We start from the raw sequence: 26174 nt of genomic DNA on the forward strand, positions 1-26174 counted from the left end.
GTCCTCCCTCCCAGTGCTGGGTGTGCTTGCTCTTGCTGGCCAGGACACCGAGGAGCCAGGATGTACAGGTGAGCTGCACCGCCCTTCCTCCGGCACTTCTTCCCACCCCTTCCCCACCCGCGAAGCTGTGCTGAAGGCGTGAGGAGCTGTGATGTTTGTAGCAGGGGGTGTTTGTGGTGCGAAGGACATGCCGGTGACATCTCTGCTTTTCTGAGGTTATCCTCCAGCTGATTTAATTTCCACTTTGCCAAAGTGGCAAGTTCTTGTGAAGCTCTGGATTGACGTGGCTGAAGGTAGTCTGACCCACTTCTGCTGAACTGGAACTGATTCAGTAAAAACAGGTCAGGGCTCTACGAGCTGCCCCAAGCCCCGCGTGAGTGCCAGCTCCCAGCCACGTTAGCATTTCCGCTGAATCCGTTTGAACACAAGTCCTCGGAGCAGACTGATACACGAGCAAGGCTGGGCTGGAGGTTGGGGTGAAGGAGAGCGGAAGAGAAAGTTAACGTTTAGAAAAATCATAATTTGGGGGAGGTGGTTGAAACTGACACTAAACAAGAAATTAGGAAACTAAACCGGAAGGTGTGCTTTCTACTGACGGGCCTTGGGCTGTAGCTCAGGGGTAGTCCTTGGAAAGACCTATGAATGCAAGAAAGGAGGTGTGGAGCCAACCTGGTTTGTGCTTTAAACCACTTTGTAGAGATGTGGAGGGGTTCAGACTGTGGCCAAGCGTATTCAAAGAAGGCTTTTGCTAGCCCAAAGTAATGTGCAGTGACGTCGGGCAGGTGGGATTAAAATATGCCCTTGCCAAATATTTGCCTTGAAGATCGGCAGAATAGTAGGTACATTGGGTTTTTCATATTATTATAAACATCTGAGAAAGCAAAAAGTATTTAAAAGCAAATGTTGGCAAAAAAAGAGCCTGCCTCTCAACTCTAATACTGACAAAGTATGTCTTTCCCCCTTTCCACAGCTCCTCCAGCAATCAGTGGAACTATTAATTAACCTGAGGGCAGTCTCTGGCCTGCTGCAAGCACAGCAGGATCCATGCAAGGGGCAAGGGATGAGCTGGTCGGAGGCTGATCAAGATTTGGATGTGCATTCCAGAAAAGATGTCCACGAAGGGACACTCTTCCTCCTAAGGAGCTATCAGGTCACACTGGCACTGCTGCCTTCTAACATGGATGTTTTTCAGCCTGTATCAGTCATCCATACGACGTGGCTCTTCTGATACCATCTTCTCAACACCGGGCTGAGGTTCGTATGGAAATATCGTCTGTCTGTCAGTGTTCCTACCTGTGCCTGTGGTGGGTACTCATTCTCATGTGAACTACAGACCAGTGATTAAATATGCTCCCATACTGCTGGTGAGCAATCACAGCACACCAGTTTGGACAACCATGTGTTCTCACTGAGCCCTGTTGTACTGTGCAGTAATTAAAAAGTCATGAGTCCTATTTAAATATAGGGCATTCTGTCCTAAACCTCCTAGTGCCTGTGGGTGTGAGTAAGCTCCCTCTCTGAGGATGTTCCCTGGTCTGTGTATATGCATCAGCTTCATCAAAAGGACGTAGGAAACGCCAGATCCAGATATATGAAATCCACTTGTTTGGGTTTTTTTAAATACGTCACTGATCAGGCCAGGGATGGCAAAAATTAATAGTAATGAGCTAATTACTATACCAGCTGCCTACAAAGACGGGTCCTGTAGGCAGACTCCTTCTGCCTGTTTGCCTGCTGGTTAAACCACCACTCTAGAAATTACAAAACACAACTTCTTTTCCCTTTATAAACATCTATCAGCGTCACCTTTCTATGGCCCACAGCACCAACACTGCCTAGCTTTTAAGTTCTCAAAATCCAGCCAGAATCTCCCCTAGCACATTATAACACATTTTACTAGCTTGAGCAGGGTAAAACACAGCCGTCTCCTCAAACGGATGGCTGCTGAGCTCCAGCAACCTCCGCACGAGGACGGGCACACCATCTGCGTGCCTCCCAACGTCCGAAGCCCGTTCGCAACTGCCAGCCCTTTGAAAAGCCAACCTGTTTCTCTGATTGATTCACTTTTTAATGAACTGGGAAAGCCTGTGAACTTAAACCCTGACACCTCCACCTCCCTCCCTTCCTAGCCATCCCTGCAGCAATGTACTGATTATATTTCAAGTTATTACGGGATTAATGCAGCTGCCCCCAGTGCCTCTTGCCCCTGAACTTCATCAATAAAAGTTGTGTACCACTCTTACTCCAGCTAGTGCAGTTTCTCCCTGAATCTCTCCGTATTACCTGTTATGTGTCGGCAAGGCTGTATCATATCAGCCCTTGAAAGCTGCCAACGCTGCTAGTGTTTAAAACCTGCTTGTGTCACGGCCCTGCATAAGCTTTGCCTATTTAAGAGGACATCTCGAGCTTTGCTATGCACGGCATCAGCTCTCTAAGTGGGTAGCACATACTTAGCACTATTGAAAATAATGAAATAAGATAATCCACCAAAAAAAAAAAAAATTAAATAGATTGTGCCAGTGTCATCCTTCTTTGAATTCACAGTAGAGCTATAAAAAAATACACAGGCAAGTTCAGTAGGAGGAAAAAAAAGAAGGTGGGGGGAGCAAAAGACTTGAGCCCAGAACAATCCATTTTTTTCACACACGGCATTTCTTAGTACAGTACAAGCTTTAGGTTTCTTTTTTTTGTTGGTGTGGTGGGGGGAAGTTCCCCCAAGAATCCTATTTTTTAAAAAATTCATTAAAAATATGATTAACTGGCTTATTCTTTGGAAAGTCTGCAATTGTTTACAAAAGAATTGCCACACAAGCTGCCACCTTTGACTTTGTTAAAGTGGGAAGTTATGCTCCTGTTTACAACTGTGCATCAATTCCACAATATATTTAGTTTTGGTACAAGTTACATATAAAATTCTTACTGAGCTTAATGTTGCAGCAAATAACACATATAGTAAGTGAGTAGGATTTATCACTGGCTGTAATGTCATAGTACATATTCTAAATATATATGGTGAATGATATATACACACGCACATGCAAACAAAATGGAAATATATTTAGTTTAAGAAGTGATGAACTGTGTTTGCTTTCATTATTCTCATTTTGTATGTAGGAGAACAGAGATCAAGCCCATGCACAAAAAGGGTGGCTGGTTGGGATCACATCCGTGAAGCAACGCGCTCACCGACGAGCAGGTTAGAGAATAAACAGCACTTTGCTACCCACAGCACTGAGGGGGTACCTCAGGAGTGAGGGACCCAGCGTGGTTGGTGGGATACAAACAAATCCCATGGAGTCCCAAGTTGCTCCCAGAAAGCATACAATATCTATCCAGCTAAAACTTCTCCCCCAAGATGTTTTATTCAAACTTCTTTCTTAAAGAAAGAAGTGGCAATTTTCCCCTTTAAATTCTTTTTTCTTTTCTTTTTTTTTTTTTTCCCTTTTGGTCTCTCTCGTAAACACAGAGGCCAGAAGGCTATGCTTAAATAATTCATCTACAAATTTGCAATATCTTTTTGAACTATAGCAATTAAACGGAAAATAGAAAAATCAGCTCAGCATCCTGTTTGGATGTAATTAAAGGTATAATCTGTTCCATTTGAATACTTCAGTGCTTACCCTTCTTAAAACAACAAATAAGAATAGTAGCTCATTTGCAATATGATTTTTTTTTCCAAGCCAGCTAAAAAGACTAACTGATGAAGCAAGAATAATAATTTTTAAATGTGGCATAAGCACAAAAATACCAAGTAAAGCTTTCAAATGATTGCTGCAGATCCCAAGTCTGATGAGAGTTCAGTAACAAGGGGTATAAGCTTTATGGCAAAACACTGAAGTCTTCCACTATTTGGTATCAGCATCTTGATATGGCTGATATAATTACCTATCAAATACATCAGTGGAATGAATATCAGAGGATATCCAAAAATATGTAAGTGGGATGCATATCAGCTCAGTCTTTAGGGGCTGTTTGATCTTAAGGTTTTTTTCTAAGCATAAAAGACAAACACTGCATTCATTGCCCCTTTGTTTTCTATAAGCAGCTGATGATTTTACAGCACAATAAAATTAGCCTATTAATAGCTGGCGTGAGTTTTAGATGGATTTTTTTTCCTCCTACTGGACATTTCTCCACTGCTCAAAGAAATTGAAGTCAGGTGTAAAGTTAATATCTGCCTTGTTCATTTATTCTTCTGCAAGCAATCAAGATTTCCCCAAATCACAGGGCAATCTTTTGCCTTTCGAGAATGAATCTAGGCCCTGTTCTCTCAATTTAGTTTAACAAAACAACTGGCATAAGTTCAATGGAACCGATGATTATTCTGAGAGGTTATGGTGAACCACAGAAGTTGTTAGCGAAAAGCTTGCTTGTAAGATCCCCTAAGAGGAAAAGTATATGGATATTTCAAAATGTAATTAACAGCATAGTCCAACAATGTGAGAAAGAAACATCGGCTGGTTTAGCTGCAGAGGAACCTGGCTGCACACGGAGAGCTCCGGCTTGCCCCACAGCCACCACTCCCTTGAGAGGAAAGAACATGAGGAGCACCAGAGGGGCCCACTCGCAGTTCACTGCTCTGGAGAAAGGCACTGGGGCAGGCTCTGTCTGCGGGGGCTCCTTTCGCGCTGCCAACCTCACTGTGCTCCGCAGCACGGCTCCCTCCCTCATGGGTCTGTTCGCTGGGTCCGGGACCCTACCAGAAGAAATAACTCTTTTCAAAATGTCTATTTTCTTGCCACTATAGTGCTCTCTCTAAAAAAAAAAAAAAAAATCCCTTGGGGAAAGAATGTATCAGGCTTAGTTTTGGGCTTAATGCTATGGTTTGTATGACTGTTTCAACAAAATTGTTGAGGTTCTTTTATTTTGGTTTGTGAGGTTTTTTTAAAGTTAAATAAGTAGCAGTGAATAAAAAAAATCATAAAAAGCAAAATATTTTTTTAAAACATTTTTAATCATTAAAAAAAAATCAGTTTTCAGGCCTAGCATTTGTAAGCTAAGATGAACATCTACTGTAGCAGGGACCAGATTTAAACAGATAAAATTATTACAAAAATGTAAGAGTGGTATTACACATGGGAACAAAATGGCACAATGGTCTACAAGGCCTGTATTAGAACGGTGAGTATGAGAGCTTTAAGCTCAATTTTTTCAAATTAGCACCTATTAAAATTTCCGTCCTTCCAGGGTGTGCGTGCTTTGCTGTTTGGAAGCCCAGGCCCTTTTCAGGACTGGCCCCTCAGAGGCTCGAGCCCCCCCCCAGCATTCCTCAAGCAGCTCCCTATTACAGGGACACCTCTTGTTTAAGTCACTGGACTTTACATCTTTTCTGACCTGGCTGAACACATCGTGGTACAGCCTGTCCATGCCTTTCCAGTCACTAAAATTCTGCAATTTATTACTTTTAATACAGTGCCAGTGAGAGGCCTTGTTTAAAAAAAAAAAAAAAAAAGACAAAAAACCTCCAGCCCTTGTGGTGCCAAGCCCTTGCTTGCCCTTCAGTGGACAAGCTAGAGGCGAGCAGGGGCAAAAAAGCAACGTGAGCCACCAGACAGGACTATGGCATACATCCCTGGCTACTGTCTTGGATCCTATTGCCTCCCCCTTGAACTGTAGCCTCCTGCACACCAAAAACATTTTTGTGAACAGAATGCTAGAACTACTATTAAAAGAAACACAACATCAGCACGCAACTTGTTAAAAAATACCCACAGAGGAGGGGAAAAAAAAATCCTCAACACAGTCCCGTCTGTTTCCCATAAACAGGACCTTTTTCAGGCCTTGGGCTCAGACATATGACCAATCTACTGTGGGCGACTGAATTACTGACTGTCAGCCAGGCCATTTTCACTGAGGTTTAAGCACAGGCATTTTACCCGCCATTTGCCAGGGGCTCAGAGCCGGCACACACTGGGCACGAGGGCGCTCGTGGCACCCGTTTGCCACCTGACACAGCAGTTTGCTCAGCAGCACTCATTTACCCCGATGGGTCACACTCCGGGACAAGGACCCAAACCACTTCACCCCGCAAGGAACAGCTCTGAGAGATGCGAACCTGTTTCTAAATGAAGCAGTGCTTATCTCATGCATGCCACAGGTGTGATGTCATCCCCTCTGGCAAAGGAAGGAGGATGTCTACAGCCTCCACTGTGTAAAAATGCAGGAACTAAAGTTAACATGTCTCAGACTTTGTTAAAATATGGTGATAATTAAGAAATATAATTACCACTACAAAGTTAATTCCTCTTTGAGCTCTTACAAACAAGTTTTTAATTTGCACCAAAAATTTACATTTCAGATTTCAAGTCAACCACGAATGGCTACAAGCTTGGCAGGGGACTCAAGGCGGTGGCTGGCGGGTTCTGCCGGGCTCGGGGGCAGGAGCGCTGTGGCTTCCCAGGAATGTCACAGGCGAACAGTCGCCAGCAAACCCCGGGCACACACAGGTAAGCCGATCGGATTGCTTTAAACTGTCTCATCTATTGAACAAGTGTGAAAATAATAGCCGTGTCAGATAAACTTCTGCGTTTTATTAAAAAAACCCAACAACTTATAAGGTAATTGATTGCTTTCTTCTAGCCTTTTATTAGTTGTGATTAAGGAGATATAGTAGCCCTGTTTACACAACTCTAACAAGTCAGGACCTGCAGTACGTTATTGGCTTGCGGCCCACAACTTGCAGTCCATTCTCAACAGAATCAATCTGAAGTTGAAAACATCCCCTGTAGGAAGCGTACACATCCCTGCTTATACAGGAACAGAAAAACAGTAATAACTTCAGGTCCTGTAAGTTGCAAGTTCAACTTACAGAGATCAGCCCTGACTTGTCATTGCTCTCAGCATGTTCGTGATGAGATCAGAGTGCTTCACGAAGGACTCATACTTTCAACTTGACAAGGGACATAGGTGAGCATGTTACACTTCACTGTTACTCACAGCTCAGACTCTGCAGAAATAAATCGAGAGCTCCTCACCGTTTAACATGCAGTGAAAGCGCTGCCAATCTAAAATGGCTGATCAGTAATACTTTAATTGCAGTTTCATAGAAACAAATTGCTATTTAATTGCAGTAAGCTCTTCTGTGGCTTAGCCGGACTGACAATAGGCATACACCTGGTACTAAAAGTAAGAAGCAGCAACAATGGTTATCTGCTACTTCATGTAGAGGAGGCTCAGGCAGTGAAATCAGACCTGGAACTCATGATTTCACACTGAAGAAATCGAATACTTAAAAAAATATATATACATAAATGTTCCGATCTCAATTTTATTTGTTTTTTTAATAGAGCTGTTCAGAACGTAGATCCTTGCAAAAAGCCTCACGCTTGACATATAACTTCCAGCCAAAGAATTGGATAAAAAATTTAAATTAAAATGATCCTTTGAAATGCCTGACGGTACTTGATAGCAAGTCATACTATGCCAGCATGTGGTTTAGGCTTTTTTTTTTTTTTTTTTTTTTAAGTATTTGCCCTAAAATTAGATGATGCAAATTTTATCACTGTTAACTAACAGGGAAAAAGGGAGACAAAGTCAGGATGGTTAATATTCTAAAGATGCGACTTAATTTCATAGGCTTCATTTTAGTAAGACATTCTCATTTTCTATTTCATAAGATACTGCATAACCTGTTAAAATATTTAAACATAAATCATGTAGGACTGAAAAGACCGTATCTTGTTGCAAACAGAATTTGGTTTGGAAAGGCTTAATGTCCCACTGCCTGCCAGGATGCGTAAATCTCGTAACTAGACAGCTGGATAGGTAAAAACATTAAACCCATTTAGAGGGCAATCTTTTTACAAAATTGTTTCATTAATAAGAGTGACAATTTATATGATTGAGACGTTTAGATGCAGTATAGACAGAGCATTTTATCCAGGTTCACAAGGATGATTTCAGATTAGTAATATTTCCTTTGATTTTTTTTTTTAACAGCATTCATTTTTGAAAGTGAGGGAAGCTCTTACTGAATGATTATTTGTATGACTTTTCAGCAGCACTAAACGCAGACGGTGTATTTCAGCCTCAGCGTAGCAAATGCATGTGATAAAGGTGAACAAGTACATGTTCGTCCTTACGCATCTCCTAAAAAAGTCATTTTTCACATAAGGACAAATCTAAGTGTTTCCTTCTATCCACACCTACTGTCCCCATTAGAGCCTGCTTTATTGTCTGAAATGCCTCTGGTTTCAAGAAAGTATTTTACCTAAAGCAAGAATATTACTTAAATATGTTCTATTGTATATTCATAGCTCCATTAGTCCTCCTCCAATTTAGCACATCAAAGCAAAGGCTTCATCACTTGCATGTGGATTATGCTAACATGAGTGACATTTGTAATCTTATAGGTCTGCAACTTAAGAAATGCTTTTAAAGTAAGCTATTAAATAGGTAGCTGTGCTTTACAAACGAGTCATATAATAGTTTATTTAAAGCTGTTAATGAACTTCAACCTCTACATCACTAAATGCTATACTACATTACTTACTAGGAGTTATTAGCTATCTTCTTAGCACTTCAGGGTTATATTGGACAACCAAAAATCTGTACATGTTAGATTTAAACACTGTACCTTGAGTGCTTATACTGAAAGAATATAAAAAGATGTCTACAGTCTCACTAATACTTGAATTCTGTATTCATATGACATCAAGTGTCTTTCAAAGATATTGAAGCAGCACAATTTGCAGGACTTTACCTAAAGACTTTAATGCCAGATCAAAAAGCTTAGAAACTTATTTAAAAAAATATTTAAGTGCGTTTAATTAAAGTCATACATAGCTTCAGTCATTTTATTGCTTTATATGTTATGCAAGTATTCTTTTGTCTTTACTGTCTGATACTTTACATTATGACATTTTCGCTTCTCTGCGACAGTCCTATTTTTTCCCAAGCACTGAAGTGTTAGAAGAAGAAATTCAGCAGACCTCCAATACACTAGAGGTCAAGAAGTAGAATCTGAAAAAAATAAAATCTGCTGTTGGTTGTTTAGCCAGACAAATCTATAAATCAGCATTTTGCGTATCAGCATCACCAACAAAAATAAGTCAAGCTCACTTCGTAACCGAGCACGCTGAACAGGGAACACCTTCTCAAAAACAGAACTAAAAAAGAAAACATAATCAGGATGCATTTCGACTCTATTAGTCTCCTATAAAAGCAGAGTAGTTGTTAATATTGATTTGTTATTAATTGCAGCAGAGGCACATTCTAGGTGCTTGCGGTTTCCTGACTGAAGGCATACAGTGCACAGCCATAGATTCATGTTAGTATTCTTGCTACAAACCTGAAAAGTCAGAATTTTTTTCTCAAAATTATTCTGCACAGCTCTACCACAGAGCAGCTGATGGGGAAACCTAATGAAGTCGCTCCCTCGCTAAGCTTAAGAGGAGGTGTTGTTTCTTTGGGGGGGGAAGAGGGGGGAAGGGGGAGGAGGGCGGGCAGGGTGGTTTTTGTTTGTTTGCTTTCAGAGAACAGATCATATTTGAGATCAGTTAGTTCTCAGAAATAGCCCAGAAAACATGGTTTTCTTTCCTTAAGATTATCAGCGTGGAAAAGTTAGTCTCTTACCACTGCAAACACAACTTTACGTTGTTCAGATCAGAATAGCTACTGTATTCCTTTTTATGAATACCCAATTCTAGTGCTCAGCATGCAGTACAGGCCTTTTGGTTTTTTGGGTTTTTTTTTTGTTTTTTTTTTTTTTTTTTATTTTTTATTTTATTGCTCTTTGACCTCTTATGGTACGTACATACACTCACATGCTTGCACACTCGCAGACACATGCACACTGTTAACACAGATGATTCTGCAGAAAGGAACTGGATAGAAAGAGACCACAATACCTATATGCGTACCAGAATTCACTGCAATACGAATTATAATATACTTGCTGTTACCAGAGTTAAGAATCTTAATGAAAAATAAAGATCATTTTGACGTAGTGCTCTGTATCCTTGCCAAAAGTAACACTGTTAAGTAGTTTAGCAGATTCTTTACTGACAAAAAACCCATCCAAACCAAAAAGCTACTTTTAAAAATAATTGACAATTAACGTAATGACTACGTAAAATATAGTTTCAGAATAATGCAGTTTTGAAAAAAAAAAAAAAAAAAAGCAGAACTTCTAAAACCCATACTCAATTCACTGTTGTTTGTTTTACTTTTTTATTATTTAAATACACCATACTAGAGCAAATGTCTCTGAAAATATCACAAATAAAAGATTTTTCTTCATTCAGCAAATTAGAAGTAGGTGAAAATTTCTACACAGTAGCTGCTATGAGCCTGACTTTTTTTTTCTTTTTTTTTTTTTTTTTGCCATGGGAAGTAGCAACATTAGGACAAAAACACTTACATGCATACATACATTGTATTTTACAGAGATACAATAAAAGTGTTTGTGATAGAGTATCACAAAAGCCACATCTTTATCTCATGTTCAGTTTGATTGAAACACATTTCCTTACAACACTTAAATATACAAAGAGCAAATAGAATGTTGTTAAGGTAAAACACAGGGTACAAACTGGCCAGTGCCCTGCTAATTGTTAATGAGGGTAGAAAGCAGATTTCAATGCTTCTTTTAATTAGCTTCATTAGTCATCTTCCCCACCCGCCCTCCTTCCCCCCCCACCCCCACCCCAAGATGTCCTCCGGTGGATCTTTTTTCATTTTCTCTACAGTCTCCCATTAGCCCAGGTTCATGGAGTCCTTAATGTTCATATTCAGTCATTTTAATACACCAATAAATGTGGGAAGGGCAATCAAGAATAAAGAAGGTGCAATGGTATGGAGCTGGCATTGATGCTAGCTACAAAGGTGACTTGTCTACTTGGAGACATGGGATCCATCTGTGATGAACAAAATTTGAGATGAAGGCACGCATTCTGCATTACTCTGACCTTTTAGCAGACCTGTAAGAAATAAAAATGGGTATCTTAGCTAGAATACTAAATTTGAGATAGGAAACTACAACATGACTGCTTTTGTCTTTTCCTTATACACTAATCTCTTTTTTATTAGATTACTTTCCAACTGTGACTTGATTAAGGCTTTCTACACTATCCATTCATACTGCTAATGTTTCAACTTCAAATAGCAAAAAGCAAACATTTTCTGCAGTTTCACTATGAAAAAGAGCAGACAAAAAAAAAAAAAAAACGACAACAATAAATAAGTGTACTTTCTGGTAACAAATGGTACAGTGAATAAGGTGGTTTTTCTGGGCCCCTTTTGAAAGGGAAGAAACATTATGCCATGCCTTTGAAGAAGCCAGTAATATGATCTTATAATTGGAAGAAATAGTGTGTAAAGCAAATAAGAAGTACAGCCAATATCCTCCCAAGGCAACTTGGGTTAATATGCTGCATTGCACAAGAGCTAAATATAGATATTTCAGGATTTTTCCCCCCCATTTAAAATTCCTCATCTGGTGTGTTAGTTAATGTTACATAAACATTTTAATATATGAAGTCAAACATGTGCTTTCACACTGGTGTTAATGAATTGTGATAATTAAAAGTGTCTAACTCAATAAAAATCTAAACTTTCATGGATAAAACAGAAATGATCATCCATAGTCTTCAAATACAATCTGTTTGCAATTACCAAAATGAAATAATATATATTAGATTTTTATGGTTTTTAAATGACATTTTGCGCTTCCCAGGAAGTTCTTTTTTTCACCCTTTCTCTAAGTTACTAAAAGCCTGAGGTCTATTAGTAACTGCAACCCCCCACTTTCAAGCTAATTAAAGTAGTAGAGGCTTGGAGGTTTAATTCCCCAGAGCTGAAGCTCAGTGTGAGAAAGGTAATTTGTCTGTCCAGAACAAAGATTAGGGAGCAGCCAGCAAGCATATTTAATAAATGAGCATCAAGTATCTTCTACTATGGACACAGACAACACCAATTATGTAACTACAAGGGAATTGTTGAGTGATATGTAAACTAGAAGATTTTTAAGATCTTCTCCAAGAGACGTAATCTAACTCATACTTTATTTAAAAGTATAGAAGCTGAAGACAAGTGTTTGCTACGAACATTGCCAGCCGGTGGAAAATTTACACTTTTAGTAGGTGGTAATACCGTTGCAAACAAGAAATACTCCAGGAATACTACCACTACCAAAAAGGGGATAGAGAATTCTTGACAATACAGCCCCTTCAAATGAAACGGCACAAACTAGGAGTTTGCATTCTGCAGGCAAGCAGTACTGAGTTTAGCCAAAACAGGGGTTTTTTCAAACTACTGAGCAAGTGATGGGCAGTTATAGTTTACATGTGTGAATTGCCTCAGGAAGCCAAAAGGCAGGAATAGCCAACATCACTGCATTTGCCTCCGTAGAAAAGAAAGCAAGTTTTTAAACAAAGTTAGGTCATGCAACCCTTTCTGCCTGCACCAATCACCAATAGCTATTAACCCATAAACTATAATTAAGACAACAGGGACTTCATAACTGCCACCTTCACATACGCAACAAAAGTGTGTTTTAATGCGGGGAGTATGTCTCAATCTCTTCAGTTTAATAAAAAACCCTGTGAATATTCTGCTGTGTCTATGATCTCTAGTGGTAGAATAACCTGGAGACCGATTGATCTTTAATGTTTAATAAAGAGTATCTGTTAACAGCCAAATCTGTCATAGTGGAAGAACATTTTTAATTAGCAGCCCCTAAAACACACAGCTTTCTGGAAAGCATCTCTGAAGTAAACATCTTTAGACCGTTAAAAAAGCCAACATACTAAACACAACGCTTTTGGCACCTGCCCCTGTAGCTTCCAAAACTCCAGAACCCTGACAAATCTATGAATTATCTACTTGTCTCCTCAGCTATATTTCAGTTTTCTGGAGTTCAGGTGCTCCGCAATTCCCCTTTGAAAACTGGTAGGAGAACTTACACCATTTTCTAGAGAGATTATATTATCAAGAAAAGAAACCCCCAAACTATGATTTCTCCCCCAGTCTTCTCACTAATACCTCTTCATCTGCCTCATTGTTGACTGTAGCAATGCAGTTAATAGTTGGTGACAGGAACTAATAAAAACCTGTTCTCGCTATTTTATCCGCTTTTAGCTTCTACCAGGCGTCTACAGTCGTGAGCTCTGCAAGCCCAGTCCAATTTTACTTCTCTTTTCCATGTTCTATGTTCCTCATCATGTCTACTGCTTTTATTGCAACTAGATCATTTTTATGTTTTGCGACGGCATAGTAAGAAACTGATAAAACTAAATGACAATTTAGACACCTATTTGAAGTTACATTAAACTTTACATTCCTAGAGGACAAGTGGATAAACCACTCTCTCAGAATGGTAAACCTTTTACTGCGGTGTATAAAGATGAATGGTTTTACCTATATTTTGAAATGGGATACCTACAAATATTCATTTAACAGATTCACTGCTAGCCAGTCTATATTACAGATTTGTTTCATTAAAATTCACAACAGTATAAATCTATGAATCTTTAACTGTATTTGTACTTCCTTGAGAAGGGGCTGCACATTCTCCTCCAATCTTAATTATCTTTGTTCTGCCTAACTATATAGGACTTTTGTACTCAACTCTCATCACCTTGATTGACAAAATAAGTAAATAAGAGGTCCATGTTTTATTTTGATGTAATTATAGTCACTGTATAAGACTTGAAAGAATACTTAAAATTAATCAGTAAATTTATGCACAGAAAAAAAAGCAAACACAGATATTTAAATGTAGCAACACAACAACAACAAAAAAATCATGGAAATTAAATCCCAGTTTGTGTTTTCTTGGACATACTTCTCCACGAAGTAAAAGCACTGAAAAATGTTCTGTATGTTACAGAACAGATCAACCTAGCATTTGTCCCAGACTTTTTTTTAATCTTCCAAATTCCTATTTGCAGATAAATGTTATTTTTTGTGATCCCCACAGACATTAATGAAGTTCCTATTGTAAATCTATAAAGAATTACCAACTGAAGTGTGCACTTTTTGTTTCATTGCAATAACTCAGTGCTGTGTGATTGCCTGGGTTAATGATGAAAAAGTCAAATATACTATCAGAGCTGATGGAAAAATCTATCACCAATCTGAAATTAAAATTCATCTGTGGTCAATAAGATTTAATATCCATGCAAGTGGCGCTGTAAAGAGTAAATGAATCAATGTCATCAATACATAATCAGTATGAAATATGATGTGAATAAAATTATGTGCAAGAGTCATACATTCACTCTTTTCTGGACCAGGGTGGAATGAACAGTCTCTTAACTCAAGGTTGACAGTAATTGTTACAAATTAGGCACAGCAGTTATCAAAATGCACTCACTTGCATAGCTTTAGGACTTATTAAGGAGATTAAAATAGATCTAAAACTATCTAGTTTCAGAGTTACAGGACAACTGTTGATCAGAATTTTTTTTCTCTTCTTCTCTACATGATTTGTACAGTCATTATTTACTCATTTAGCTAGGAACCAAGAGCTATCAACCACAGAGATATACAATCTCTAGTTGAGCTATTAGTGTTACGGAGCGATAAGAAAATAGCACTTTGGTTTTTAAATCTGAGTTCTGACATACAAAACAGACAAGAAAATACTTCTGAATGAGTACCCCAGCATGCTTCCTCAACTATAACCTTAATATTAAAGTGAAATACATTGGTTTAGTTCAGGAACATTCTCTTCACAAGACATTTATTTCCATATTAAAGGATCTAATTTTCCTCCCACAGAAACCTGCTCTCTTGTAGCCCTTAATTTCAAGATTATAAAATAAAATACTTCTCTTTGTTAAGAGTTTATATTACCGTATGCTCTCCATTTCGCTTTGTACATAAGGAGTTCAACAGCTGTACAGATGCACATGCCCAAACCAAAATAAACTGACTCACCCTATACGTCATATTTAAAACGTTAGTATTTTCTCCCCATACCCTATGCCTAAGTTATTTAAGGGAAATTCAGCTACTTAAAGGTCTCCTTGCAGGGGTGGGGAATGTCCACTATTAGAAAGAAAAAAAATTGATCTTCATTTAGCTCTAATAAAGCTTATTAGTAATTGTTGAGTATTCACCTTCTGGTCTGGCAGTAGTGGATTACTCTGAAGTGAATTCAAATGGCCATTGATGAGAGCTGTAGGTCTATCATGTTCACAAAATAAACTGCCATTGATGTAGTGAAACCGATCTCCAGGGACCAGGCGATTCCGGCAGGTAGAGCATGTAAAACACTGAAAAAGGAAAGAGACAGCAAGTGAAACCACAGCACAAATTAAGTATGCTGCAGGTTTGAAAATTACACTTCAGAGACTGCAAGTCCAGTTGAGATATGGAGCTGCTTGGTTTCTAGTATCGCCAAATATGGCATTAGTCGTACCTGTTGGGACTATGCAGTACATAACTCAAGCATAGTTTTACCGATTATGAGGGAACAAAGCTACACACTAAGGGAAACATTATAATATATACTCATATTTCTAGTTATTGCTTTGCATTTCATTCATAAGATGATGCAGATTTTTATACTAAAGAAGCAGGGCAGTACTAACCAGCTTTTTAGTAAAAAAAAAAAAACAAACAACCCCAAACCAAAACCACATAGAAAGAAAACCCTCACCTTAAGATGATAGACGTTGCCCTGTGCCCTCATGACCAGCTCACTAGCAGGAATGGACTGTCCACAGGCACTGCAAGCGCCACTATTTCCAAATAACCTGAAACAGAGGTGATGATCATGAATAATTTAATACACAGGAGGCTCTAAGCATTTTTGCGCATCACTGCAATGGTTTATTACACAACTATTTTAGACTTCTGACCCCCATCTTCCAACTCGCTTACGTGTCATAAAATAAAAAAGTATATTTTTGTGTACTGACTGGTAGCTTCACCCTACCTTGGATGTGGTTACGCAGGATTTAATCAGAAATATTGACTTACACCTCTAGAAACACAAACAATTTTGTACTACACACATTTTATCAGATTACTGGGTTCATCATAAAAAAAAAAGATACAATTCATGACTGGAGTTTAAATGCATTGTGTCCTTGAAATTATATGAAGAACTCTTTTGTACTTTAATCATATCTTGAGATATGAGTCATCAAAAGGGTTAAGAGGATTTGATTGTATATCTAAGAAGACATCATGCTCAGTGTATTGAAACTCCAGTAAACCTCCATCAGTGCAGAGTTTCCATTAGAAACTCTCTGCTATCCAGGTTGATATATAATGTGTATGGGTTAACCTTTTCAATCATGGTGTCAACACTTTAGATTTGCCTCTGCTCATCTCTTTCATCCTAACCTTCTCTCTCTCTTGATAATGAAATGCTTGCTCCAACTTCCCTCTATCTGCTCCTGAGTCCACAATTTAGATTACTTCATCTCTGCTAGCAACAAACTGAATGAAATTTCGATTTGAGCAGAAAGTAATTTACCGGGATCTGGACCCATTTGTCATCATATCTCTCTGGGTGTTTGCTGTATCACTGCAGTTTTCCTATGCAATCAAATGAGACCACAACATCTGCCATTGGGGGGGGGGGGGGGGGGGGGGCACACGCAGTGGGGGGAGGGGGAAAATAGGCAGAAGAGTGGTGAAGAAAAATATATACATAATTCTTCAAATCCATTTAAAGGCACAACGCATCGATTCAAAATATAATACAATAATGATTATTGAGTTCTACTTTTACAGACTGTGTTAGCTAGAATTAGAAAACCTTTATTTGCTTTTGCATGCGTCTCTAATATACACAAGTATTTATAAAGACTACCACAATCATTTCACAGTAAAAAAGGAAACCGAACTAGCTGGCAGGGTCACAGACCCACTTTTCTGCACAATGTAAAACATAGTAATAGGATTTACAAATTAACGTATTGGTGTCATAATAAATATTAATATTTGCATCTCCTTCCTGTCCAAATAAAGTCATAAAATTCTGTTTGTGTCAACCTAGGAGACGCATTACAACAGAATACCCGTAATCTGAATGATTGCAGTGTGCCTCTGTATAAAAATAATTGCTTTGAATTTTCAGAATCTGAGCTTGCAGAGGAGGCTTGTCATGTTCAAACTACTAATTTGCTGTCGCCACTTTATTGAAAATAGCCTGTAAGTTGTTATTAAATGTATCGACTGAACGACAGAGAGAGTAGTAAAACTGCCCCTTAAGATGGCTTTTAATAGGAAGCTGAGAAACAAATTTTGCAGCAGCATCGATTTGAAGAGTTCAATCAAAACTCCATTTCAAAACTAATTAGTCTGAGATCCACGACACATTGACACGTTCTTGCAGAATCACAGTGGTTACAAAGGGAAAGCTGAACTAATACATTGTCAGGACCTCCAGCCAAAGGGACTAAACTGTCAGGAAACTAAGGGGCCATTATTAGGGCATCTTCTAAATCAGGACCAGTTCAGAGTAGTTACATGATGTATTGAGATTACTTCCAAAGCTTTACGATATGCATTTTTGTTCCTCCATTGTTACTAGTAACGAAGTTGGCACATACAAGAGGTGCAGGGGAAGCACTGCAAGAGGAGGCAGCAAGACACTGTTAGATTTCTACAGCAAAGATACAAAAATCTAGGGTAAGGGGGTGGCCAGGAAGGCATCACTGGGTAGAGCAGAGGCAGAAAGGCAAAGTCCTGCAGATGAACAGACAACGTTACTTATTTGGGAGAATCTGAACCCGGTGTGCGGCTCTCGCAACCCCCCGTACAATTGCACCACCCAACTGAAAACACAGCATTCAGAATACTGATCTCATTACGCTACTTGTCTTCATTAAGCATTCATTTGTTATAAAATTCTCTCTGACTAGAAGTGGTCGTACACCTTGAACGTCTGAATTCTAATAAATGGAGTCAAACCAATCCAGAGGCTTTCCACACACCTTAGGTCTTCCCTAAGCCTGTTCCCAGAACAGTTCTGTTCTGGGAAGTCACTTCAGCCGAATCTTCTGCTAAAATTCCTAAAATTACTTGCAAAGTATTGCTTTGTATTATTTACCAGGAAAATTAAGCTTATTTTCCCTTCTGTACTGTTATGAATGGGTTTGTTCTGTAATACCATTAACAGGAAAAAGGTTTTATCTTTTAAAAAAAAATTTATTCCTCCTTACCAGTAAAGGAAGTCTTCCACAGTAACTATTCTTTACTGAAAAAGTTGTTTCACATGGTTTCTGAGAGGCTGGAGAGCTAATTATCTAACCAGGGGGACTGTCCAGGACAGTATTTGATTTAAAAGGCTTGAGGCTTTAGGTGCTCAATTAAGTAGCTATCGGTCTCAGACTGGACTTTAATGGGCTCTTTTCTCTTTAACTGCAGCAATGGGTAGAGATACCCCAGGTCAGGCTAATTAAAGCCAGGGGACTCTTTAATTGTGATGACAGAATTGGTTTCAGTTTCCTCTTTGGGTCCTCAGTCCAAGAAGGTCATTAATATTTCAACATTTGGGCAATGCAATCAATCACAAACATCAAGAGGTTCCCTATACGGACAAGGCAGCTCTTCTACGCTTAGCAGCGTTTTACTGAGCCACCTTAAATTAACTACTGTGTGGTTCCAACACAGCATTCCCCACACCCCCAAACACACAAATGCTCCTGGGGTGGGTTTGCTGGTTTGTTTTTTTGGTTTGGGTTTTTTTTTTTTTTTTTTTTTTTTTCTCCAGAACTTTCACAAGCGTGGGAATGAAGGCAATAAGAAATCTTTTCAGCCCGGTTTCCCGTCTCACTGCTCAAAATTCACTATCAGCAGAAACACATCTTTAGCAACTTATACTAACAAAATAAGGTTCCAGTTGTTTCCCAAATTGTGGAGACAGATTTAAGCACTCCCATTCTTGCACAACACGACGCACATTTGTGCCCACGAATACATATCCAAGCCCTCGCAAAGAGAAATGCTCATCCAGACCTACTGATCCAGAAGCGATTGGTGTTTCTGTACATTCCCTATATTTAATCTAAATTCCGCACCAGCTATATTAAATGTAACAAAGAAAGGCAACACAGAAATTACGCCTGGAGCCAAGTCCATTAAAGGTACTTCAGAATAACTAGAGACCAAGCACCTTAAAAGCACCAGAAGCTATTGATACTTAAAAGGGGGGCTGTGCATAATGGCAAGTGCTGCATTAGAGAAGGGGAAGGAAAAAAAAAAAAAAAAAAAACAGCCAAATTACGCTTGGTTAATTCAGAGTAACAGATCTGCCCCCAAGTGAATTGGAGGCCTTGAATTAATTCTGTTATGACAAATCAAGATAAACGTTCCCCCTAAATTGCATGCGATTTAATTAATTTTTGAGATCCTGGTGTTTTTTTTTTCCTAGCTAATAGTTCACATGCTCCTGTGCTGTCATTGTGCTTGAGTGGGCAGACTTCAAAGTGATATTAAATAACCAACTATTAGATTTACCTAGCACGTCCTATTGGAAAAGTGCCATTTAATTACCTAGCCTGTTCAATTAAAGGGACAGCATTCCCTGAATATAGCAGCTTGCCGCTGATTGCCAGGGAAATGAACTCGCTGCCTGGCGGCCCCCTCCCCTCCCCGGCGCGGCGCACACTGCGGCTGCGGGCGGGCGAGGCGCCCCGCGGCCGGGTCCGGCGCGGCCCCACGCACACCCGCGTGAGGGGCCGGGCGGGCTGCGCCCACGCCGCGCGGCGCGGGCGCCCGGGGAGAGGAGGGGAGGGGCCGCGGGCGCTGCCCCTTTAAGAGGCGCCCGGGCAGCCTCCCCCCTCTTCCCCTTCCCCACCACTCCCTGCTCGCTCTTAGAGGCCAATTTTGTTAATTAAATGTTTTGTTTGCGACGCGGCTCTCATTCATTTCGGACACGTCATTCCGAGCAGATCTAAGCCAGGGACCAGATCTCATTAGATAAAACCTATCAGAACTAAGAGAAAATGGAGGAGACACTAATTAAAGCTTTTAATTGTGCGGATTCGCTGCCACGCTGCTGCTTTATCTGGCATCTTAAGGTTGGGAGGGCTGCGCTCCGCTCCCCTCCCCGCCGGCGCGCTGCTCGCCGTGGGGAGGGAGGGGACGGGACTGGGGGTTTCGCCTCCCTCCCTTTTCCCAGGAACCTCGTCTTTCAATGGAAGCTGCTGCTGTAGCTCTACGGCTAATTTGTTGTCGGGTTGGGGGGGGGGAGTGTTGCGTTGTTTAAACAACAACAAAAACAACACATACAACCACAGACGGTTAAAAAAGCTCATTAATAAATGACCCCGTGGTCTTGGCCCGGAGGAGTCGGGTCCCTTTCACCTGGCGCCTGCCGGGCTGATCAATCCTCCTTCTCATTTTGTTAGTCGGGTCTAGCATGCCCCTGCTTAAGTCTCCGATTAAGAACTGTGCCCATGGCTCTTGCCCGGGGAAGGGAATGAGCCGCCGCAAAAGCCCCACAGAAAATTAAGGGGGGGGGTGGGGGGTGGCAGAAGGGAACCGGAGAGACTCGCTGCCAAATGGGTGGCATCGCCTCCACAACCAAATGAGGCCATTTCAAGCGAGAAAAGGGCGAGGGCCTCGCTCATGCCAGCGCGACCCGAGCCTGCAAAGTCCATTTCCAGCGGAAAAGCTTAAAGTTAAGTCAGCCCTGGCAGGGCCAGGCCGTCCTACCCCACCTTGAGTGTACGGTGTCCAGTTCAAGTTTCAGCAAGCATCTGTCAGAGTTATTTTTGCAAGTCAAATTACACAGATCTAAAGAGAAGTCAGGCGATAGAACAAGGAGATCAATTCAAACCCCTCATCTGATAAAGCATCCTATTCATAATCGCCTACATTAAAATAAACGAGTATTAATTTTTGGCAACACAAAACCAGAGGACTGCGATAAGCTTGCCTGAACTTGCCTCTGGGATACAGTGGACGCATCTTCTCTTTTTAATTAGTAGTAATCAGACATGAGGGTTTGTTTGATGGGGTTGGTCGAGTCATGAATCTGTACTATTTGGTGCATCTTAACAGTAGTGTCAATTTTTCCACTTCAAACGAGACTCTTTCCCTAACACCGTTCTGCTCTATTTAATTACAATTCTGCCAGGCTTAGGCTTGTTGCTTAGGATGATGACCGAAAAGCACCATTAAACCCCCGCCATGCGCAGATTTTCTAGCACTTCTCTATAAAAATACCCTCAAAACTAGCAAAGCTCAGGCTCCGATTCCTCAAAGATACTGTGTGCTGCATTTCATCTACCTAACTGACCAGAGATGCAGCCATGTATCAGGACAGAGGCTGCACTATCAGAGCAACCAAGTCTTAACTCTGACCTTTCGGACTAAGGAGGTCTCCATGCATATGGACACATTTAGTACAGTCCTCATCTTCTCAAATAGAAGTCAAGTTTTACAACATAAGCAAACTTGTGACATTTTGTGGCTAATTTTTTTTTTTTCCAGAAAGAAAAAAAGTGCAACTTTTTGGCCATCATGGAGAAGAAAAACCTCTTGACATTTACTGTAAATGAGAAGCCAGAAGTGTTTAAACAAAACATAGTTTGTTTTAACTAAGCATTTCTGTTATGCTGGGAAGGTATGGGGCTTTTTTGTTGTTTTTTTTAATTACTGCATGTTGAAATAGAACACCTCCTTGAAGCATTCATGTGCATCAGTCTATCAAACCATTTACTCAAATTAAATGTGTAATCCTTCAAAATGCCTCCTTTTAAATTAATGAGTTTAAGTAGCTTGAGTTCACCTGAAAAGATCGGACGGGCACCTGACCTCATGAATTCTTTCTATTAATTATATTGGAAATTCGTTGGAAGGGATACTCTGCGTAATCTTACTGTACCCCAACAGATGCGAGATTAATAAGGCTTAGTTCCCCCTACCCAAATCTGTGACATTTAGAGTGAACAACTTCAAAAAAGAAATAGAGAAGAAATAAAGGGCAAGAGCATATCCCTCCTCTCCTGTCCCCTGCATTTTCTATACTGGAAGTTAAAAAAAAACGTTGGTTCAAAGCTTCTCCCTAATACGCAAAGACAAACATTATACCACTGTTTTTGGCTACAAGTAGAATCGGTGGCCCTCCAACTGACGGTTAATCAGCTCTTTCACAAGGAGAACAGAGAATGAGTCATTCTGTTTCCACTCAAAGGAGTTTAAAGGTGCTTATGTAAATATCATAATTAATCAGATACTAAAGGCAGGCATTTCATTATTTAGCACCTCTGCCACAGCCTTATTTAAGCCCTACGATTTTAACATTTACCGTTCAGATATGCACACTTCTCCTTCAACACTACAACAAAGCAGATTAATTTAGCCTCTCTGATTGCTGTTTATTTTTAGTTAGGACTTGTTTTGTGCTGACAAACCACTTTAAAGTTATAGTCGTCGTTCCGCCCCCCCCTCCCCAACTCTTCCCTCCACTTGGCAGCCGCAACTGCGCCCTGGGCTAGGCGCTAACATCCGTCTCCGCACCCGCACGTCTCTCCACTCCTAATGAAGGAGCGATCCTGAGCCAGCCCACCCCTCGGCCCCGCGGGCACCCACCGCGAGAAATAAACGGGGGTGGGGGGGAGGCAGGGAGGATGGAAGAAAGCAGTCCCCGCCAGCCCGGCCGTCGCCTTACCTGATGTAGTCGTTTCTGCAGAGGATCATGCCGCTCTTGGTGTAGCAGGAGGTGCCGATGTCCCCCAGCTGGGCCTGGCAGCAGGAGCACTTGAGGCAGCGGCTGTGCCAGTAGCTGTCCATGGCGTAGAGCAGGAAGCGGTCGGCGATCTTCCCCCCGCAGCCGGCGCACCTCTTCCACGAGAGGGAGCCCGCCGTCACCGGGGGCGGCTGCGAGCTGCCGCCGGGGTTCACCATGGCCTGCGCGGAGAGAGGGGCGAGGGCGGCTCAGCGCGGCACGGCACCGCGCACCGCCGCCCGGGGGACACCGCCGCGCCGGCCCGGGGGGACACGGCCGCAGCGGGCGGGGGAGGGACGGGCGTGGGGAGGGGGGGACAGAGACAGAGCGCCCCGCCGCCCCGCTCCGCTCCGGGCTGGTGCAGCTGCAGCTCACAAGTCAGGAACAGTCCCGGGGTTTGTTTTGCTTATGAAAAAAAAAAGTGTGTGAAGAGTGGAGAGGAAAAAAAAAAAAAAAAAAAGAAGAGTTGTGAAACTGGTTTTTCAGTCTAGGAGAGACTCTGCGGGCTCGGGGCGGTAACAAGGGGCTCGGGACCAGCCGCCCAGACCTCGGGATTTTATTTTTTTTCTTTAGTTGTATTTTGGAGACATAAAAACACCCAGAGAAAACACTCCAGACTGAGGACACTGGCCCGAATAATAGATCATTGAACTTTAGGACGCCTGTTAACTTCCTACACAAACATACTCAACTTTTGTCTCGCTAATCTGCCCTTGATCAGCAGTTTAAATGCTAAAGCTTTGTTACTCAAAAAAAAAAAAAAAAGTTTACCGGCCGTAGGAAAGCAGCAGAATAATGAAGTGCACCGCTCCGGCTGGAGTCACTCTGGTCGCCTCCAAAACTGCTACTAAGGGCATTTTTCACTTTCTAATAAATGCTTTATGCAAGCAGGACAACCGAGAGATAATATAGGAATCAATTCATAAAGCTTACTCTAAACCGATTAATTTGTTGCCTTCAATCCAGAGTCCAATAAACTCCCGGTGTTCCTCTAGTCACTTATACTATAAAAAGATCAAGTTATTTACTGCCAATTAAGCAGCATGTTTTGTCTTTGTCCTTTGTAAGCCGTATGTGCTCATGCCGAGGCATCTGGCTATCTGCTAAGGACCTTCAGACCGATACCTCCAGAGCAGCGAGGACGAACTTTTCTTGCCAGTGGCCCAACTCTCAGGCAGGAGGAGAACTGAGGCCGATTTTAAACACACGTTTCCTCAGAAAGAATACCTGGAGGTATGTCCAGTGACCGCACAATAAACCAGAAGAACTGCACCAATTAAGCTGTAACAAAAACCCCGAGACTTTGGAAAGAAAACCACTCTAAAAGCCATTAGCATTGCATTTATCCGAACGCATCATATACCTTTATGTAAATTGATTTCTGATGCATTTGTTCAAGGAATTGCCTTTTGTTACAGTTTCCAGCTACAGCCTAAATGAATCTGCATTTCCTGCTCCGAGTCTTTAAACCGTTTCCCTGCGCTTTAAATCACTTCGGATTTCTTAAGAGAAAGAAAAAAAACTCTATGCCACAACCTTAGCCTGTCTTTGTCGAAGGCAAATATATATATAAATATAAAATGGGAAACGTTACACTGAGAAAACCATCCAGTAACCCCATTAAGCTAAAGCTCTTAGGGACAAGCAATACCTTAATGCTGATTAAATCTAAAAAGATGAATCAAGAGGACTGACCAGAAAGTGACTCCCCTGATAACTAAGGATGGGCCCTCATCAAGTTTCATTTAGAGTTGGGGGGGAAAAAGCTTTTAACTTAAATAGGCTTACTCTAGTAATTACACAGCCAAGCAATTTAGGTCCTGGGATAGGAGTCAGTGAAATAGAAAGCAGAGCTGGAAGCTAGAGGCAAAATACCCCCCCCCCCCCCCCCCCCTTTAACAGCGTCTCTGGTGTTTTTTTTTTAATGGAGACCAAGGGAGGGACAAGCGGAGAGCTGGCAATTTGTAGTACAAAAATGGATGCTTAATTCATGTCTTGGTTTTAATTAGGTGATTCACCGGATTTCTCCTGGATTGAAACAAAAGACCGTGTGGGGGGCAGGAAGGGAATTGGAAAGGAGAGAAATAGAGAGCTCACTTTGATCTTTTCTGCCACTGTTTCAGAACGCTGTTTACTACGGGGGAAGCGGGTGCCCCAGCCCACCACGACCACCACCCCCCGTCCCCTCCATTCACAGCCGAGGCAGGCAGAGAGCCCTTTCCCGGCGGCAGCTGGAAAGGGGGGGGGGGGGGGGGGCGACAAGGAAAGCCGCCCCGAGTGGCGGCGGCTGCCGCCGCCAGGCTTTGTACGCGGGGGCCGCCACAATGCCCGGGGCCCGCGCCCCCCCCCCGCCCCGGGCGCCCCGCTCCGCGCCCCTCCGCCGCGGCGGGCAGGCGGCGGGACGGGGGCACGGGCACGCAACCGCACACGCGTAGGCTGGAAAATAAGGGGTAATTACCGGCACTTCTTACCTGCTTCCCCTCTATATTGCAAAAGGCCGGGGAGCAACGTCGCTCGGGGTGCCTGAGGAGGTCTCCTTGCAAAGAAACAAACACAGCGCTCGCCCTCTCTCTGGCTTTCGGCAGCGCTGAAGGGAGCCCCCCGCCCGGCAAAGGGCAGCCCAGGCTGGAAAAATATAGATATTTCTTATGAGAGGCGCCTGCCCGGGTCCTTCCTCCAGCTCCCGCTTCCCTGGAGGGGAGCTGCAGAGCTCAGTCCCTGCCGCTGAGCTGCACACGCAGGGCGCCGCCGCCGCTCGCTGCTGCAATCGCCGGGTAAGTTTGGCAATGTGGCTTCACTTTGTACCGCTTCCCCCCCCGCCCCCCCCCCACCTCCGCCCCCTTCTCTGGGCTGTGGCGGCTCCCGCGGCGCGGAGCCGGCCGGCCGCGGCCCGCTGAAGCGCCTCAGAGAGGAAAAGGGCGAGCGCCGGCGAGTTCGTGAGGGGCCGGGCGCGGAGGTGCTGCCGGGGATCCTGCGGCGGCGGCGCTGGCGGGAGGCGGCCCCTCTGCCTGCCTGAGCGTGTGTCCCTGTGTGCGTGTGTGTGTGTGTCTGTCCGTCTGCGCCCCGCTGCCCCTCACACATGTGTTACTGACAGAGCAGAATCCCAACTACACTCCGGCTCGGCTCCGCCGTCAGCCCGCCGCAGCCAATCCGCCCCCGGCTTGTTCAGGCGGAATAATAAAACCTGCCAATCCCCGAGAAGACAAAGGAATGAGTGAAAGGGGAGGATTAAAAAAAAAAAAAAAAAAAAAAAAAAAAAGGCGAGGAAGGGAGGGGGCGAGGAGGAGGAGGGGAATGGAGAGGAAGGAGGCAGTCAGGTGGGCAGCGGCGGCCGCCCTCCCGGGCGTTGAAGAGAGGCGGGCGCGCGCGCGCCCGCGGCCGTTATAGGGCGCCGCTGGCGGCCGTTGGGGCGCCGCCCGCCCCGTTCCTCTCCCGGCCACCAGTTGAGAAACTTGGCGGTGAGGGGCCGCCTCCCCCCCCCCCCCCCCCCGGAACAGACCCGCTCCGTCCGGGCGGCGGCGTCCGTCAGAGCCTTTCC

At 42.5% G+C, this 26174-nt stretch overlaps 1 protein-coding gene and 1 long non-coding RNA gene across 5 annotated transcripts; one reads left to right on the plus strand and one right to left on the minus strand.

The window, feature by feature from the left end:
* The first annotated feature begins 1099 nt into the window (after window positions 1-1099).
* On the plus strand, window positions 1100-21647 carry LOC309672309. Its single transcript, XR_014269232.1, has 4 exons — window positions 1100-1254; window positions 3115-3196; window positions 6299-6446; window positions 21400-21647. It is a non-coding gene; the product is annotated as an uncharacterized lncRNA (long non-coding RNA).
* On the minus strand, window positions 10638-26174 carry LMO4 (LIM domain only 4; the record flags this gene model as incomplete). 4 transcript variants are annotated; one of them, XM_082483780.1, is made up of 5 exons in its annotated part: window positions 25108-25416; window positions 22580-22818; window positions 15605-15701; window positions 15063-15218; window positions 10638-10919 (listed from the first exon to the last, which is right to left on the minus strand). In XM_082483780.1, the coding sequence occupies exons 2-5, from the start codon at window positions 22813-22815 to the stop codon at window positions 10911-10913; spliced, it is 498 nt and encodes a 165-aa protein (XP_082339906.1). In that variant the 5' UTR covers window positions 22816-22818; window positions 25108-25416. The 4 variants fall into 4 exon arrangements, with proteins under 4 accessions (XP_082339906.1, XP_082339904.1, XP_082339903.1 ...); XM_082483778.1 differs by lacking the exon at window positions 10638-10919 and adding an exon at window positions 26136-26174 and having other exon boundaries at window positions 15018-15218; window positions 25108-25261; XM_082483777.1 differs by lacking the exon at window positions 10638-10919 and having other exon boundaries at window positions 15018-15218.

The sequence above is a fragment of the Vanellus vanellus genome (genome assembly GCF_965231255.1).
Source record: "Vanellus vanellus genome assembly, chromosome: 5".
NCBI classification, from domain to species: Eukaryota; Metazoa; Chordata; class Aves; order Charadriiformes; family Charadriidae; genus Vanellus; species Vanellus vanellus.